The following is a 19,533-nucleotide window of genomic DNA, read 5'->3' as shown; positions in this document are numbered from 1 at the left end:
TAAATGGGGTGTCACATCTATATTTATTATAATAGACTATTTATACGATAGTATAAAAATTGAAAATCACCATTCATTTGCACACTTTTTATTTTCTTTTATTTTCAAGTGTTCTATTTTAATTTTTTTCACACCATTAAAAAACATAAAAAATAATTTACAAATAGTAAAAAATTTATTATATTCATACTAATGAATACATACGTGTTATCCATGTACGTGTCATTTTTTTATTGTAGATTATTAATTTAATTAAAAAATAATAAAATTGAAAAACAATTTATGTAAAAATAAAAGAATCTCCTAATATAAGTACAAAAGTAAAAAAAAATAAGAAAGAATATATATATATATATATATATATATTATTAATTTTATCCTTTAAATAACTATTTCTTTTTTAAATTTAACAGCTTTGTTTTCGATTTTGGTATTTTTTAAAAACTTATTTATTTTTTAATTATAAAATTACTTACAAAATAAATAAAAATTATTTATAACTAAATTATAAAATTATTTATGTAAAATTTTATAAGTTTAATAATAATAATAATAATAACACTTTTATTATTTTTTATTATAGAAAAATAACACACATACTCTATTTTTATATATATAACTATGATTAAATATGATATAACAACATCTACATTGTCGATAATAGGCACTAATATTTGTAAAAATAACAGGGTTTACAGTATATGGTAGTAATAATGTAAGATATTAAACTTTTTATGTTAGCAATTCTTTAAAAAAGAGAATTTATTACTATGATATTTCATTATCATTTACTATAAACATGCATTTGTTTAATAAAATATTTAACGCACTGAAATAAAAGATAAAAGACCCAATCATGGATTCTAATTAATTATAAAAAAATTAGTATATAAACAGTGAAGAGTTAAGAGGAGAGAAAGGTCAAATCGAGCGGCCAAAGGTTGGTTTCTTCATTAGTATTTTTGTGGTGCTGGTGCTGCTATTAGCCAAGCTTCAGAAAAGAAAAAAAGAAAACGAACAAGAGAGAGAAAAAGAAAGAACAAGAAGGGAAAAATAAGAAAGATAACAATATTAGAGAGAGATAGTTACAAGCAAGCTTCAATTCCCAGAAAGAAAAATTAAAACTGCTTCACTTTCATTTCTTCCTATCTTACCCCTCTGATCTCATGCTATCTTCCCTCATGTATCCCTTTGATTTGATTCGCAAAGGTATAATTTTTTTCTCACACTTTCCTTAAATTTCAGATCTTTCACTTACCCATCTATTTAAATTGTCTGTTTTATCGGCAATTACCTGCTCTCGTTATGTTTGATCAATTGGATTTATTGGGTTATCTTTTGATAATTAAGGTGTTGAATTGCTTGAGATCCCGTAAAGGGTTTGGCTTTCATAATGGAAGGTTGTGTTATTGTTGTGGTCGTGCTTTGACTTTTCTTTTTTGCCTTCAACCGGCTTTAATCTGTCGCAGTTTTATTTTTTGTTTTTTGTTCCTATGATAAGGTTTAAGATTTTGGTTTCACTAATTGAACAATTCTTTCAATTGTTTACTTAATCTTGGCACTGTCAATTATTTGCTTCAGAAAAACAAAATTAGGGTTTTTACTTTTATCCAGCTGTTTCTTACTTGGTGCGTGATTGCTAGGTGTTCACCAATGGATTTTTGGTAAGTAATATGAGCTAAAAGTTGTGTTTGTAGTTCATAATAGTCACTCTGCTGTTCAATCGAGTTTATGTGATTTACTTTCAAGTTTCAGTTTTGTAAATGGTCGGTCAATCTATTGTTGCCTGCAGTGAAAATCAACATATTTGACTGGAATTCTTTATTGAGTCGCGCATTATGCATCATGTGATATTGGATACTGTGGAATTCACTTGTCTAGTACGTGATGCATGAAAGTTTTTCAGGACTTTTGTTGTCCCCTGTGTTTTCTTATGATAGTCTGTTTGATGAACTTAGTAGATGACCTAGTTGTATTATTTTTGCAGGGTTTGGTTGAAGCCGTCTGGAATATTTCTGTTACAGTTCATAAGGTCCATCTATGTTTTAGTCATTTTCAACATATTCTTGTCAATAATGAGCTTATCCAAGAAAGTATCCCAAACAGACGCTAATCTGAGCACCCCAAACAAAGCAACCTCTTTGAATCCAAATGCAGCAGAGTTTGTTCCATACTCCCTGAGATCATCTCCATCTGGAAGCACTAGCTCAGTGGATGCAACAGCGAGGTTTACTACTACCGCTGGATCTCTTGGTAAAGCAGTTTTAGATCGATCAGAATCATCCATTTCGAACAATTCTGATGATGAGGCTCACCAGTACTGGCGTTGTCAGCTGCCTGATGATATCACTCCTGACTTCAAGGTCATGGGAGAAGATGAATCCCAAGGTGTTAACAACCTCTCTTTAGCAGGCTTATCTATAAATAATGATAATGAATCCTCAATATTTCCTTCTTCTAAGGGAAGTAGATATATGTTAAATGAGCTGCAGGAATTGTCTCAACAACACCTTAATGGCAATACTTTTGCTGATAAATTAAGGTTTTCCAATTCAACCTACAGGGAGGAACCATCTTCACCAAGCCTTTTGAACACTTCAGCAAAGCCTTGGGATAGGCAAATTGGGAAGACGGATTTGCATGTTAGCAATGGTCAAGAGGCACTTGTTAATGATGACAACTCTGGAAATAGATTCTTAAATGATGGTTTTGCTGGGAATAATCTTTTGAATGATACTGATTTCAACCCTTTGGAGTTTTTAGCTTCTCTTTTTCCTGGGTTTGCTTCAGAAAGCCTTGCTGAAGTTTTCTTTGCCAATGGATGTGATTTACATCTGACCATTGAGATGCTCACTCAGTTAGAGGTTGGTTCTTCATGTAATACCTGATTTATGGTTAGATTATGGCTCATTGTAAAGCCTCTTTTCATGTTACTGTTGGTAAAAATGCATACACATGTGTTATAACTGGATCCTAGCACGTTGTGATGCAATTCTTGGTCAGAAAGGCACATCTTGCTACGTGATTTGGTACAATACTATATTAAATGTGAAGAGTTGGAAGCTAAAGATATGGGGAAATATGTGTACCTTGTTTTGACAGGGAAGATCTGACGTTTCATGAAGTTGTGAGGCAACTCTAAGGCAATCCATCTCCCTGTTTCTGATCACTGTTTCCCTAAATCTTATGGCTTATGCTTCATGTAAATAAGTGACAATTGAAATTTAATTTCCAAGTTTTTGGATATATATATATATATATATATATATATATATATATATATATATATATATATATATATATATATATATTGTTGGTATATGATATAGTAATACAACTATCTCTTGGTATTTTTTATTTTGTGGATGTCATTGTCATCTCTCATGAGTTCATTTCTCTGACATTCTTAGTCAAGGACTTTTACGTTGATTAGATTTGCTAAACCTCCTCTCCGATTTTGTAGATTCAAGTTGATGGTAGTAGCATCAATCAGAATATGAGTCCAAAGACTGTGTCAGCTCCCAATCTGAGTGCAATGGAATTTCCAGCTCTTACTTCATCAAATGGCCAGAGTACTGCAAAATATGCTGCAGATAGTGTTCAAAGTGGCAATCCTTACTTATCATCTGATAAAGACATGCTAATGTTCAAATTTAGCTCTTCTACTCCATCTAGAGGAGCTGTTGACTTTGCTTCAGCTGTCAGGAAATTGGCTTCTCAAGATTCTGGTATATGGAAGTATGATAAAAATGGTTCTGGTGATGCTTCCACGGGCTCTAGTAGAAGTTTAAATGTTCTTGCAAGTGCCTACAATGGTGGACAAGGGAGAGCCAACTTTAGTGATAGATTACAGAACAGCGGTTCTGCTCGGGGAGCTCCTGTTTGGCTTGAAACTGGTGACGCAGTTGGTAAATATTTATGTTCATATGCTTCAACTGTGTGACGAATTCTTTCTATTCCATGTTTCCTCTAACAATTTTGAATGGCAGCAAATATGTATTCTGAACTGCGGGAGGAGGCTCGTGATCATGCACGCTTGCGTAATGCTTATTTTGAGCAGGTGGGTCTTTGTTTCATGGGGTGATGGAGGAATTAATGAGAATATGAATGAGAGTACAATGTAATCATTTGGCTACAACCTACGTACTTCTCTGGCTTGTATACGTATGCTTTATCATACTTCTACTCTTCCATATTCTTTTAGTAGTTAGTCCATAATTTATGTTATTTTCTTTGTTTTCTACTATAGTTTTGGACAATCAAATTGAACATGAAGATAACTTTTAGGATGGCACCAAATTGAGTATGCACCAACAATAAAGTAAAGGAACATTTGCTTTGTGACTGGCAAAATCCTTCCAGAGCATTAAATTTTTAGTTTGCTTTGATTCAGCATTAAGTTTTTTCTTATTTTTTATTGCAATGGAATTTGTCCAGTTAACAATTTCTCAAGTCAAGTTTCAACAATTGCAATCTATCCCACTAGCTCGGGAAGAGGTGTAACATATATCCACCCTCCTTAATTTTTGTATATTGAGTTTAATTCTTCAAAATATAAAAAACAGGCACGACAAGCCTACCTTGTTGGCAACAAAGCCCTTGCAAAGGAGCTAAGTGTTAAAGGGCAACTTCACAACATGCATATGAAAGCTGCACATGGAAAAGCTCAAGAATCTATTTACCGTCAGAGGTTCGTTTTCCAATTCTATCATTCTTTCTATCCATGCAGCATTGGCTTAACAAACAGAATCTGTGTGGTCGGAACTATAGCCATTGAAAAGAATGATGGTCTCATTTGTTATGAGAAGTATGAAACAATTTGAGTGGTTTAACATACACAAGTGATCCACAGTTGTTTTCCAATCCAATTGCATGCAGAGAAAAAAAAAATGTTACAAGTGAGGTTCAAATGAGAGTACTACTATATCTATGAAAAAATCTACTTTCCAAACTGCTGCAGCCTTTCCTTCTCAATCATTCACCAATAGAGGCTGTCAAACTGCTGGAATCATTGTGATGTGTATATTGACTTTTCAGGAACCCTGTTGCTCCAGAGATGCAAGGTAATGGGAGGGGGCACCAGAGAATGATAGACCTTCATGGTCTGCATGTAAGTGAGGCTATTCACGTGCTGAAACATGAACTGAGTGTGCTTAGAAGCACAGCCAGAGCCGCCGAGCAGCGTCTACAGGTTTACATCTGTGTTGGCACCGGCCACCACACCCGGGGCTCTCGCACTCCGGCGAGACTTCCAATAGCTGTACAGCGATATCTACTGGAAGAAGAAGGCCTTGATTTCACGGAACCGCAGCCGGGTCTGATTCGGGTGGTGATATACTGAACCAGGGAGGAGGTATACAAGTTTCTGACACAGTAAAAATCCATCATGAACACATAGAGATTGTTGTAGTCATTCTTGTATCTGTATATGGGAGGAAGTAATGGCAATGGCCAAAGCCATAAAAAGGAAAAACAAAAAGGGTTGAAAAAAAGGTTAGAGAAGTAAAGAGATGGGTTGTAGAAGAATTGTACCATTCAGCAGCAGCAGCAGCAGGGACTATTTCAGCATTACCTTTTGTTAATTTTGTACCCTAATTTTCATTTCTTTGTTAAATTTCTTTTTCATTCAGATGTAACTGATAGAACTCAATTACATGATAGAATCACTCTGTTAATTAGATTCAATGCCAATTTATTTACAGCTCAAACTTCAAGCCGGTCTGGTTCTCTCTGTTCAGTCTTGAGATTTTCATGCACATAATACTAACAACATTTGCAGAAGATATGCTGCTTCATACTTCATGTTCTTTAAAATCTGTCTCTCTTTGGAATTATTATAGATAAGATTTATTCTTTTTTCCAACTTATTATTAGAAAATAAACTATGTAAAGTAATTTTATTTTATACTATCCTATGCTATTGGTTATTTTTTGATTGGTTGAAGACAAAAATCTCTTATTTCTTCATCATTATTATGCAAGAAAATGGATTATGCACCAATTTTTTATACCGAAACATGTTTCTTCCAAAACCTCCAAGAGTTTCATCCAATGTTTTCAAAATTACACGATTGATCTTGGTAAAACTTTTTTAACTTACGTAAACGTTTTTAACCTTTAATCAACTCATACACCCACTCACCATAGTACTGAACAAACATTTAACAAATTTTAAATTTCGTTGAAAATTTTGACAGATTTCAAAATCCTGACGGATTTCAAAATCTAGATGGATTTCGTGATGATCTTTTGATGATCTCACCAATTTCAAAATCCATTTAAAAAATCAATATAAATCCAATAACACTTTAAATAGATTTTGAAATTCATCAACTGTCTTTATAGATTTTTTTACTTTTTATTTTTAGCCTTTTTAAATGTCTTTTATTTATTTTATATTGATAAATATTTAATTTAATTTAATATTTTAATATAATTTAATATATTATATTAGATTTTGTATTATTATTATTTATTTTTTCTTATATTTTTTTATTTTTAATATTATTATTTTATAGTTATTATTTTTATTTTTTTATTATAACTATTATAATAATGAAAATAATATTCAAATAATTATTAAAATATTAATGTATATTAAATAATATTAAAATATTAAATTAACCTAAAATCTTTTTTAAATTTTAAAAAGTTTTGGTAAACAAGTTTAGAAATTTGTTAAACATATTTTAATGGATTTCAAAATATGTTTAACAAAAACTTTTTTAAATTTAGTTTTCTATTAAAAATTTAATAAATATATAATTTAATTTAATGTTTTAATATGATATAATATATTAAATTATATGTTTTATTATTTTTACATCTTTATTCATTTACAATTTGCACTTATGATTTGATATGATGAATGAAAAGAACTTGCTAGATTGAAATTAAAATTTCAAATGGGAAGTCATTTGGTAGAAGCACGAGACATAGGTAACAGGAATTGGTGAATGTTTGCCAAGCAAGGCAACAAGCTGTTCATCAATTCCAAACCTCTTCCCTTCAACATCAACACCATGGACCAGAAATTCCATTACACCAGGATCAACAAAAACATCACTGAACTTCTGCCATCTATCAGTTACAATTGCATATTTACCATCCTTTTTTCTACAACTGAGATCCAACACAAGCCTCTCTTTGCCAACAATTTGAACAAGATCTTTCAGCCTTCCAATATCCATTTGTCCATCATTGAACACATAAGATGTCACAATGACATGGCTCGCTCAATGCTTCCAAGGCAGAAACTTTGCTCAAAGGGTCTGCACCAAGCATGATGACGTGGCCACCCGTGAGTCCATCTCGTCTGTAAAGAGTAGCATACTCGGCAGCTGACTTATCAGACTCAAAATTGGTCACAGGATCCAACCCATCACCCCCTTTCAAGTCTTCCAAGGTTGACCCTACAATTTGTTTCACTTTCCCCTTGTGGATGTCGATGCAGGGACGGAATTGAACCGCGCATTGAATGGGAAAAGGAGATCTTCTGCTGGAACGTGAGGAGAGAGTGATATCAGGAAGGTTATTGGGACAAAACATGGGTGAGGTGACGAAAAGCCCGAAGGAATGAGATGCAAAGATATTTTTCATCATTCCTTAAGCAAACTGTGGTCACCCTTCAACACAAAAAAACGAGGGACTAGCGATAAACATTCAAATTAGAAAAGCAAAACATGGAAAAATAGAATTGTCAATAATGAATCGTGAGATAGGGATTACCTTCAGCGATGGGAGATTGGACACGAGCAAAGAAAGAAGAATGCTTTCTGCTGCAGCCGTGACTGAAATGCGGTCGTAGGTTTCAGGCAAGGTTATGAAGATGGCATGAAGTGGTGCACTCGGTTGGACACTAAAAAAGCAGAAAATGACAATGGAATTAATTGTTTGTTGATGAAGATTTACGCAGAAGTAAGTACAATTTCGTGGTTCACTGATTCTCCCTTGCACGGTTTGACAATGAATGTAAAATGTGTAGTGTATGAAGGCATCAACTTAGAATTACCCAAACCCATACCTGCAATCGCCGGTGAAGGGACGACTGGAGTGGCGCGATGGAAGAGGTCATCGGGGGCGACGCTTTGGCTACCGGCGACAATGTGGTGTGACGCAGGCAGTGCTCACCGGCGATGGTAAGGCTCGCGGTGGCTAGAGTGGCACGACGTTGGTGGTGGAGACTAGAGTTTCGCAGTCTGTGCTGGAAAAGAAGAAGCTTCTGGGTTTTGAAAGAAAAAAAAAAAAAAAAAAAAAGATGTTTTCTTAGGAAGGTTTAGCATATATAATAATAATAATAAATAATATTAATAATAATATAATATGGGAATTAAAAGATAATCAATTAAAAATCTGAAATTGGATATACTTTAACCCATTCAAGTTTTCGAATCCTCTTTTGCCCGTTTTTTGCTATCTTCACACCCTTTATTCTATGTGGACTTGGCTTATGTATTACAGGTTTTTTGTTTTTCAGAACCCTTTCGTTTCATGTTCGCACCTTTGTGCATTTGGATCATATATAGATAGAACTAAGGCCATTCCAGTTTTTCCTTTTGCACTTATTCTATGCTTATGTTTTTTTAATGTTTCAAATTTTAATTTACAAATTGCAACTCTATATTTTAATTGTTAAAATTTAAATTAGAATTTTTATAATAAAATTAAAGAAATATTTATTATCAAATCTTGACTTGTTTGATAATTAAAATTTTATTTTTTCATTTAATCTTTTTATGATGTTAAGTCTCTAAGATAATTATTAATTATTAGTTATAATCTTGACTTGGATTTACTTGATAATGAAAAATAACTTTTTATCATTTTAAGTTTTTAAATTACTTTATGATTTTAAAATTTTTTAATTTTTAATAATATAATAAGTGAGTAGAAAAATTAAATGAAATAAAATATAATAAGAAAAGGTGAATAGAAAATGTTAATTTGAAAAATAGGTGAAAGAAATAATATAAAAAATGGACGGAGAAATTAGGTGAAATAAAATATAAAAAAAATGAATAGAAAAATTTAGTGTAGAAAATAAGTAAAAGAAATAATATAAAAAATGAGTGAAAAAATTAGATGAAATAAAGTAATAAAAAAGTAGATAGTAAAAGTTAATGTGAAAAATAAGTGAAAGAAATAATATAAAAAGTGGGTGGAGAAATTAGATAAAATTAAATATAATAAAAAAATTGAATAGAAAAAGTTAGTATAAAAAATAAGTAAAAGATTTAATATAAAGAGTTAGTGGAAAAATTGGATGAAGAAAGTGGAGGGAGGAACTAATAAAAAAATGTTAATGGAGAAATTAGGTAGAGAAATTTGGTGGAGAAAAATAATATAAAATGTGAGTGGAAAGAGTAGAGGAAGAAAATAGATGAAGGAAATAATAAAAAAAAAAGTTGGTGGAGAAAGTGGTGGATAAAATATAATTTAGAAAGGTAAGTGAAAAAAATTAAAAAAGTTAATATAAAAAAATTAATATATATATATATATATATATATATATATATATATATATGTGTGTGTGTGTGTGTGTGTGTGTGTGTGTGTATGTATGTATGTATGTATGTATGTATGTAATAGTAGATGAAAAAGGTAGGTGATGTAGAGGATGATGTGGAGAGTGAGGTGTGAGAAGAAAAAAAGGTGGTGAAATAGATAAAAGTGTCAAAATATGTTTTTGAAAAGCATGCTTAAAAGTCTTAACAGATAGTCAAAAACTTATGTTAGAAGACACCTTGCTAAACACACTTGTTGAATATAACGAAGAAAAATATAAAGCATTTACATAAGCTAGACGATACCATATGTCAAATGATCTACTTCATCCAACGGTGAAACTCTCATCAACTGCTTGGTATCTTAGTACAAAGCTTAAATGATCAAATCCTACCTGAATGGTAGAATATGCAAAAAACACTTTGTTGCTCTGAACAAGCATTAAATGTCATTAAATGCTCATTGTTTAAAAACAACAAAAATTATAAGAGAAAAGACATATTTGTTGTATGCATATCTACTATACTTTGTGCAAATTGCCTATTACACGCATCCACCTACTCCATCCTATACAAATCACATATGGACATTAGGAACAAATAAGACATTCACGGAATATTCTTTGCATCAGAAGTCGTGCCTGAAAAATCGTACCACCTACTTTTATCAAAGTACTAAGAAAGCAAACATACTTTGAGAAATTGACTTTAACCAACAACTGATTCATATGACAAGACTAAGAAGAAGCCTTTAAATAGAAGATGATTCAAAAAGAGAATCAAGAGAATATCAATATTGAAGGAAAGAGCTCAAGCGAAGAAATGTCGAGAGAAAAAGCTCAAAAAACGCACACACTCAAAAAAGAATATCTAAGAGAGAAAAGCTCAAGAAAAGAAACACTCTCAAGCTTAATTGATATATAAGCTTACTATTGTAAGAAGAGAGAAGAGAGAAAACACTTAATGAGTCTATTAGATTGATTTGTATTGAACATATATCCTCTCTGCAAGAGTTATTGTTTAAGGACTTCTAATCAATCTTTTGATTATAAATTCTGAAAAGAATTAAAACACTTTACGTTTAACTTTGAGAAGTTAAAAAGTAGCTAGATATGTGTGTCTAGTGGAAACCATGAGTGGGTGAAACTCTGACGGTTAACTTGGTGAAGTTAAACGGTAGTTAGATGGGTGTGTCTAATGAAAACCAAGAGTGAGTGAAACTCAACTAGACAAATGTATCTGGAGGATACCGAGAGTGTCTAGAGATACTAGGAGTGGTGAAGAATATTGTGCAACCAGGAATGGGTGAAACACAACTAGACAAATGTATCTGGAGGGTACCGAAAGTGTCTAAGGATTCTAGAAGTTGAGAGAATACTCAGTTATAATCTTATTGAAGATTATAGTGGAACCCTCTAAGGTGTTAGAGGAGACTGGATGTAGCTCAGTGGAGTGAACCAGTATAAAAATGACTGTGTGTTTATTGTCTTATTCTCTTTAAAAGTTTCTCTTACAAATCCTGCAATGCACTTAATTTAATTGATAGAAAAGCTCTTATTATTAAATGACTTTTTTTTATTAAAGAGCAAGCTTTATTAAAACGCCACAACAAACATTTCTCAATGATTGAAAAAGCACTTACTAAAAAGAATATATTGCTTAAATTGATTTTTAATGTCGAGCGTTTAACAACTTACATAAACCTTTTAATCCTCAACATAAGTGCTATATTATCTTCTTTGCGAAAAGTTTTTCCATAACACTATTCAACCCCCATTCTAGTGTTTTTCAAGGTCTTCAATTGGAATTAAAGCTAACCTCGTAGGATTAGTTCTTAACAGGACTCAAGGAAACGATCTTGAGACATGGAAAATAAAGGCTACGTTGTAAACTGCCCTCCTCTATTCAAAAGAGAGAAGTTTGATTATTGGAAACAAAGAATGATCGCTTTTTCTGAATCATGTCAGATTGACATATGGGACGTCGTTGAAAAGATCAACTACATAGCCATTGACTTAGGAGGAGAGCCACTCGTAAGAAGCAAATGGACAGATGAGTAGAAACAACAATACCAACTAAACTCTAAAGCTCGTAACTCATTGATGTGTGCTCCTTTTGAAAAAGAATATCAAAAAGTCCACCCCTACCAAGGAGTAAAGGAAATGTGAAAGCTTACTGAACACTCTATTATAGAGCACGTCGAAATCGATAAGACAAATGAAACTTCGGGATTATAGGCGATGAGATAATTGGTCGATCAGCCTGACGGTCTAGAGGTCATTGGACATCATTGTAGACTTTGCCAATGAAGTTAGCCTCCTTAGGTGCTCGGTCCAATATAATAGGAACTTTGACCGACCGTTATTCAAAAAATAATTAGACCAACCAACAACCACCTCCCTTTCTTAGATATAAAGGATAAACATGCCTTGTTGTGATGCAGTCAGGTCTGAAAAAATAATAAAAAACTAGGTGGGGTGGGAGTGATGTCCAAGGCATTGCATATCACCTCGAATGTTTGTATAAAAGTCCACCCATTTAGATGAAGTTAGGTGGGTGCCATGTTAAGTTCTCGAAGAATACCCATTTGAAACTCCTTAAAGGGTAGCTTGACAGACATATCCTTGAACATGATGGAATATGAGTAAAAGAAATCCAACACATAACCTTCCTTGCCATGGAAGTGTTCGGCAGCTGCGACTGCCCTCACTAAGTCCACTTCACCAATGAATTTCTCCAAGGACTTCCTAGTGACGAAGGAAGACATGTAATTTCCAGCCTCGTGAAGAGCCTGGCATACCCCTGAACGGGCAGGACTGACGCACAACTATCAATCCACTCCCCGGTTACACCACTTCAATCGTGACCATCTCACCCTTATTTGCTCTAGCGACATTAATTATATTTACACGTGTTGTTGCGTCACCCGAATCCATGTCTCGCTCGATTGATCCGAAGATGGAAGATCCAAACGACGATACTGTTGACGCCAAATGACTATCAGCATAACTCTAACCTCCCCTCCTTTCAGACTCCTCAGACAAGTACAACAGAATGGTCGACATTATTACCTTTGGGGAAGAGAAGTGTGAAAACGCTAAGTGAAAATGACATTGAACCCCACCTCTATTTATATCCAAAATGGGTGCTCTTTAGAGTAAACCATGATTGTTAAAGCAAAGAAGATCTGACGATCGAAATCTTGTGATCTTCATTGCAAGATATGCATAAATTTCAATAAGTCATGTGTCCCACCTCCATCAACTATGACTTATCCCAACTATCACATCTATAGGGATAACTTCCCAATCGAACGTTCATGGACCGACTCCACTATCTCGAAAATGCACAGAAGCCTTCTAAATGCAAACCCTTTGCACAACTTATGTGTTTGGGCTTGGGTGGCCTGTGTACTGTATGTCTGCTCAATCAGCTCAGTAGCAGATGATCCCAACAACAGAGACATTTAATTTATCCAAAACATTATCATTACCATTTGAGGTGTAATTAGGCCGACATTAATCCGAAGCCCATTCTGAAATCTATAAATTCAATTTTTATGTATTGTGGTAGGTGTATTATATACAATACGTATTTATTATTTGATTGTCGAATCTTACAGACTTTATCATCGGAGTACGTGTTGGTAACTTCTTAATTTGACTTAATAAAATAAAGGACGAACGATGACCTACCAAGACCTGAACAAGGAGTTAGACATACATAATTTAGAAAATTATTGACCTCGACTCCACATGTCATTAAATTAATCATATATTACATTTAATAGTGTATATAATAATTTTAATGTTTATCTAAATACCTTTTAAGAAAATTGAAAACATGTAAACATTAAATTCTTTCATATTATTATAAAATAAACATTATTATCTTTTATCAAAAGGCTGCATGCATCAATGGTAGTAATATGGAAAAAGGAAAACTACATTGAGCTAGAATAGAACAAAACAGAATAGTCTAATATGTTATGACAGTGTGGCCAAGAATTATCTAAAATGACAGAGTTGATCTATAAAACCAATGATGCACAAATGAGATTTCAATGGACGGATAAACTCAGACTTTGATCTATTTTTTGCAAGTAAACAAATAGATGTGAAAGGAGGTCTGAGAAGAATAACTACACATTTGAACTATCATATTGACGTGCTGAAATATAAGAAAAAGACTGAGGTGGTAATGTTGAAAAGATTTCATTATGATGAAATAATGCAAGACTACTTTTCCTTGTAATGTAAATAATGTATAGTAGAGTAACACAAACCATAAGACAGGTGTGTGCTTTAACTTGCCAAAATCATGTAATGTGCAGAAGAACAAAAGAAGCACTATTTTTATATAAATCTATATATTTATCATGAAGATCTAATGTTAAAAAATATTGTACATATTTTTTTGTATATGAGTTCGACCATCCAAGTATTTTAATATATGCATAATAAAAAAAACATTATTATTTCAAATAACGTAATTTATATATTTTATTATTGTTTCAGTTATACATATATTTGGACTAAAGTGATTCATAAATTGTCTGGTAGAAAAATAAACTATAAATAAGCAATTTGATGTTAATTTATCCAAATTTTTTTCGAGACCTTAACTATTTATGTTCTGGATTATAGTTTGAACACCTTTTATTAAGATTTTAATAAACTGTATATTTAATAAAATTTAAATTTAGCAAAAATAATCATACCAAGTGTTTACTAATGGTTTATCCATAACACATTGTTTAATTTTATTCAATAAGATTTATTACCATAAAGTGAATATCTTTTAACTGGGCTCTAGGTAATGATTATTTAACTATCATTATTTATGGAAATGGATATATAGACGATTAAATATAATGTCAAATAAACGTTTGCTTTAGGTGATGGTATGATATTCAAGTCAATTCAGTAAAAAAAAGAAAAAGAAGAAGAAGCTATTAATAAAAAATATTTATGAAATGAAGAATGAGTTGAAGCGAGTAATTTTATTTTATATTACAATGTAAACTTTGGTAATCTCATTTTCTTTTTATTAATTTTATAATATGTTTTTATCCTAAGTCCAATATGTTAAATTATGGAAATAAAATAATATATTTGAGAAGATAGTTAAGCTATTCAACTCTATCTCTTGATAATTATATAATTAATTTGTTTGCTATAATTGATATTATAAAATAGACAATTAAATTGTAAGTTTAAATTTAATATTTAAGTTTAAATCAATATAAAATAAAGGATTAAATATCTTTAAGTCTCTAAACTTAGAATACAAAATAAACTTTAATACATTTTGTTCTTTAAATTTTAATAATTAATAAATATAATTATTTTAATTTAATAATCTTAATTATTTTATATATTAAACGAAATTTAAACTTAAATGTGTTAAATAAAATAAATAATTTAAATATAATTTAAAATGTCGTTTGACTTATGTAAAAAAATGTAATTGCTAGAAGGATTGATTATTTTTAAAGTTTGAAGCCAAACCTTTCTTAAAATTTGAAAGATAAAATTTTATTTCATGTTTAAATTTAAAAGCTAAAAAAAATTTAACTCTTAAATAAATAAATGACTGCTTTGTTTGAATTAATATAATAATAATGATAAAAGTTTTTTTATTAGCTATATACCTTGTTTAAATAGCTTGATGCAGCACTGAAAGTGAAGATAATTCATCATGATGCTAATTATAATTTATATCATATATGGAAGCCAGTTCAGAAATATTTACGATCAAATTGTAAAATAAATTTCGAACAATTAATTTTAATGTACATATAAAGATAAATATACAATTTTTCAAACAACTATTTTTGAGCAATTAGAAGTGCACTATAATAGAGCTCCCTCCACTATGAATTCCAAATCATGCTATCTCAATATTTGAACAAAATGAACAAGATGACTGGACAAAATATTGCTTCAAATTCATACGATTATGTTCATAATTAAACACCATTAATGCGCATAAAAAACTTATTACTATTTTTTTTTTCAGTAACTCATTAAGAAATATTAGAAACAAAACATCTGCGGATTTATGGATAACATGTTCGACAATCATACATGTGATATCAAGCTATTTTATCTCAGAAGGAAACTATAAGGCTAAACTGAGCCTGGATAAAAAGTGCTATTGTCTTCAATTTTATTTTTCTTAGAACTAAATTTGGTTATTACATGAAAGAGAAGGTAAATAATATCAATTTTCGTTTTTTTAAAAAAAAAAACCCTTAACAATTACTATTTTCCATCAACAACTGATATTATTAACTTTATATATGTTCATTTAAAACGAGTAACCCTAGAAACAAGAGACAAAAGAACAAGCCAGAGCTTGTTAAATCAACACAACAGAAAGATGGCAACAAAAACTAGGCCACTTTCCATAATATTTATGACATGCTACATATATATTATATATGGAGTTTTTCATATATATTTTTCTTATGAAATGTGATATAAACTATAGTCACAGCCAAACTATTATGATTAGAAAAAGCCAGGTAGAAATGGCTACAAAAAAAATGTATAATAGAGAGGCTTTGTTTGTTGGTGGTGATGAGTTGCAAGAGGTGAATCAAAAGTTCCAACTCCAAAGAAAAGAGTGGTTAGAAAAAGCATCATGATCATCATGATCATCAACTTCAATCTCATCTCCATTGTGAAAGAGTAGTGGAGTGTGTGTTGTGGGGCACAAAAACTCACCCTTCTCTGCTTCAAAATAGAGGCCAAAATCGGAGCCATTCAAGTCATCCAACATGTTCATAAATGTCCAATCCATGGTGTCTTGGTCCACTCCGACATCATTGTTTGTCCCACCATCATAAATAGGAAAGCTCCTGTTTGTTTCTGTGTGTGTGGTGTGGTCAGACATAGACTCACTCTGAACTCCAACTTCTCCATCTTCTTCTTCTTCTTCTTCTTCTGCCAAAATCTCCACCACCTTGTTCGCAAACTTGGCCGCCACCTCCTGGATCTCTTGGTGCCTGCAGGGTATCTTGAGCGACTCCATTTCGAAGAGATGAGGCGTGTCGGGGAAGTTGAAACTGGCACCCTTCCCACGCAGGCAATAGAGAGCAGCATCAAAGGCTCTTGCTGCCTTCTCTTGCGTGTCGTAAGAGCCCAACCATATACGCTCACGGCTGTTTGGAAGCCGAATTTCAGACACCCATTTCCCCCATTTTCTCTTCCTCACTCCTTTGTACATCTTGCAGGCGGCACTGGAGAATGCGTCATTGCAAGAAGTGGGAGAAGAAGAGGAAGAAGAAGAAGAATCAACTCTGGTAATGGCCGGTTTCACCATCTGTAATAATATACTAGGGTGGTTCTTTTGTTTATTGGTTATGTTGTGATGATTAAGTTTAGAGGGAAATTGACGGCGGAAGGGTTTATATAGGGAGGAAGAGTGGTGAAGGCTTCAAGGCTAAACGTGTTTATCAAAGGAGCGTACAATGAGTGTAGAGGCACGTGGCTGAATGATATCGTGAACTCCCATATGATATTTGTATTTTTCAACAAAAAGAAACAGCACGTGTCCAAATTATTGGCCTCAACTTCATAAAATAATCTATATTATGTATCATACAAAATTACAAATACATTTTTTATTTTAAATTTCTAGTTTTCAAAACTAAATCTAGTAATTTCTATTTTCAGAAATATATATATTTTTTTTCTGTGTTTTGGTTTTAAAACTCAGAAACAATTTAATATAATATTTGCACGTCCATTTCTCTTGCATCTCTTTCTTTATATATATATATATATATATATATATATATATATATATTTGTCATTTTCACTCTGTACACCCCTTCTATTTTTTTTTTCATTTTTTCCATTCCTCAACTTACAAGGGAATATAAATACATTTCGAAAAATAAAAAAAAAGGAATGGAATTAATTGTAGTTTAATTATTTTACAGAATAAATACTATTTTAATCGATTCAAATGAAAAATAGTTCATCAAAGAGTAATGTAATCGGAGTAAAATTAATTTTAAACGGTGCAAAAGTGAGAAAACGAACCTGAAAAACGTAGCCTGTGTAGAGAAAATGCGAGGAAGATGATGAACAGTGAGTGCGCGTAACTACTGTCTCGCGTTCGCAGTGTTTTAATGCAGACATTTAGACGTCGGTTCCCTTTACAACAGACGTCTAAAGTGCTTTAGAAGTCAGAGTGGCGGGATCAGACGTCTAAATGGAGTCAAAAAGTGACTTTTTAAATTTCTGGATTCAGGGTTTAGACGTCGGTTCCCAGAGTAACAAACATCTAAAGTTCTTTAGAAGTCAGAGTGGCGGGATCAGATGTCTAAATAGAGTCAAAAAGTGACTTTTTAAATTTCTGGATTCAGGGTTTAGACGTCGGTTCCCAGAGTAACAGACGTCTAAAGTGCTTTAGAAGTCAAAGTGGCGGGATCAGACGTCTAAATGGAATCAAAAAGTGACTTTTTAAATTTCTGGATTGAGGGTTTAGACGTCGGTTCCCAGAGTAACAGACGTCTAAAGTGCTTTAGAAGTCGGTGCTCTCCCAACTGACGTCTATATGTCTGACAGGTAGGTGAATAGCCATTAATTTCCGTCATATAGACGTTGGGGCCCCTCCTAACTAACGTCTATATGACTGAAATAAATGACTTTTCACCCATCTGTCAGACATATAGACGTTAGTTAGGAAGGACCTCGACGTCTAAAATATTATAAACGTCGGGGCACCTTCTAACTGACGTCTATATGGCTAACTTATTTACGAAAATACCACCGATCATCAATATACGTCGTGCTTATCTTTAACCGACGTCTAAGGGGTAACGTTAAATAGTGTTTTTGCACTAGTGATTAGTCATACTTTTGATTTAGAAAACTAGTGCACCTTATCTCTTATACAAATTTCCTATTTTTTTTTATCTTTTCATATAATTTCTAAACTCTATGTTATATTAGTCCAGAAAATTTATACAAATACCCATTAAAAAGCCGAAATAATCACATGAAATTTTTTGTATAGAATCACAGTAGGCACTCACAAGATTAAGAAAAATTAATTAATAAAATTAATTAATTTTAAATCACCACGCCTTGACAAATTAATAAATTTATTCTTATATATATATATATATATATATATATATATATATATATATATATATATATATTGAATCAATATCTGTTTTGGCAAAAAAATCATCATATTGACTGATGGGATATGATTATACGTATAAATAATATCTAATTTTTTAATTATAGGACGGGTTGAATATGTATAAATCTATTTCATCTTTGTATTCATCCAATACTTTTCTCCATTTATTCTTAGTTTTGTAATTTTTTTTTGTTTCTTTTCCTGTCTATTTTTTTTTTCTGCTTTCTCAATTGTGTGGTTTATTCTGTATTGTTTAGTGTTTTCTTACATGAGAATCTGGCTTATAATTTGAAGTGTTCAACCGTGTTAATCCTTGATTGACGGTGTAATATAGAAAAACTTATGTTATTTGTATAAAACACTTATGTTATTTATATACAAAACTTATGTTATTTATATAAAAAACTTATGTTATTTTTTCTCTTTTATTTTTAATTTTTGTTATTTGAAAAAATAATTTTTTTAAAACAATTTTTATTATCTTTCATGATTCAATTATTTTGATAGTATGTTTCTTAGTTTTCCAAGATAATTTCTATCTTATCTAGTGATGTCAAGATGGATTAGAATTCGTGGGTCAATCCGGTCCACACAGATTCAGGCAGGTTAGATTTGAAAAAATATAATTTTTTGATACGGGTTAATTTTCAAGTTGGTCGACTTAGAATCCAGCTAACTCACCAATCCACCTGATTTAATTTAATTATCGATTACTCTGTGTTTCAATATTATTAGTTAACACTTATTTTTATTGTATTATAGATGAAGATAAAGAAAAAGATATCTACAGAAAACAAAAGATATTATGGATTTATCCATTCAATACTCTAGTCTTATAAATGGATAAGTAATACAAAAATAA

The 19,533-nt window shown here is 31.7% G+C and overlaps 2 protein-coding genes and 1 pseudogene across 4 annotated transcripts; 1 reads left to right on the top strand and 2 right to left on the bottom strand.

The window, feature by feature from the left end:
- The first annotated feature begins 908 nt into the window (after positions 1–908).
- LOC106764959 (polyadenylate-binding protein-interacting protein 7) lies at positions 909–5,714 on the top strand. Of its 3 annotated transcripts, none has more exons than XM_014649419.2 (6): positions 909–1,209; positions 1,988–2,864; positions 3,464–3,908; positions 3,990–4,060; positions 4,566–4,690; positions 5,038–5,714. In XM_014649419.2, exons 2-6 carry the CDS (start codon positions 2,076–2,078, stop codon positions 5,339–5,341), a joined length of 1,734 nt encoding a protein of 577 aa, XP_014504905.1. In that variant the 5' UTR covers positions 909–1,209; positions 1,988–2,075; the 3' UTR covers positions 5,342–5,714. The 3 variants fall into 3 exon arrangements, with proteins under 3 accessions (XP_014504905.1, XP_022638182.1, XP_014504906.1); XM_022782461.1 differs by lacking the exon at positions 5,038–5,714 and adding an exon at positions 4,250–4,321; XM_014649420.2 differs by lacking the exon at positions 909–1,209 and having other exon boundaries at positions 2,157–2,388; positions 2,493–2,864.
- A 1,151-nt stretch (positions 5,715–6,865) lies between these two features.
- Positions 6,866–8,498, bottom strand: LOC106764452 (annotated as a pseudogene).
- A 7,337-nt stretch (positions 8,499–15,835) lies between these two features.
- On the bottom strand, positions 15,836–17,048 carry LOC106764442 (ethylene-responsive transcription factor ERF018). The gene has a single exon (XM_014648726.2). It carries the CDS (start codon positions 16,830–16,832, stop codon positions 16,107–16,109), a length of 726 nt encoding a protein of 241 aa, XP_014504212.1. The 5' UTR covers positions 16,833–17,048; the 3' UTR covers positions 15,836–16,106.
- Between the last annotated feature and the right edge of the window lie 2,485 nt (positions 17,049–19,533).

The sequence above is a fragment of the Vigna radiata genome, chromosome 6 (assembly GCF_000741045.1).
Source record: "Vigna radiata var. radiata cultivar VC1973A chromosome 6, Vradiata_ver6, whole genome shotgun sequence".
In the NCBI taxonomy this organism is placed as follows: Eukaryota; Viridiplantae; Streptophyta; class Magnoliopsida; order Fabales; family Fabaceae; genus Vigna; species Vigna radiata.
Note: the sequence above shows the minus strand (reverse complement) of the source record. Positions and strands in the feature narration are given on the sequence as shown.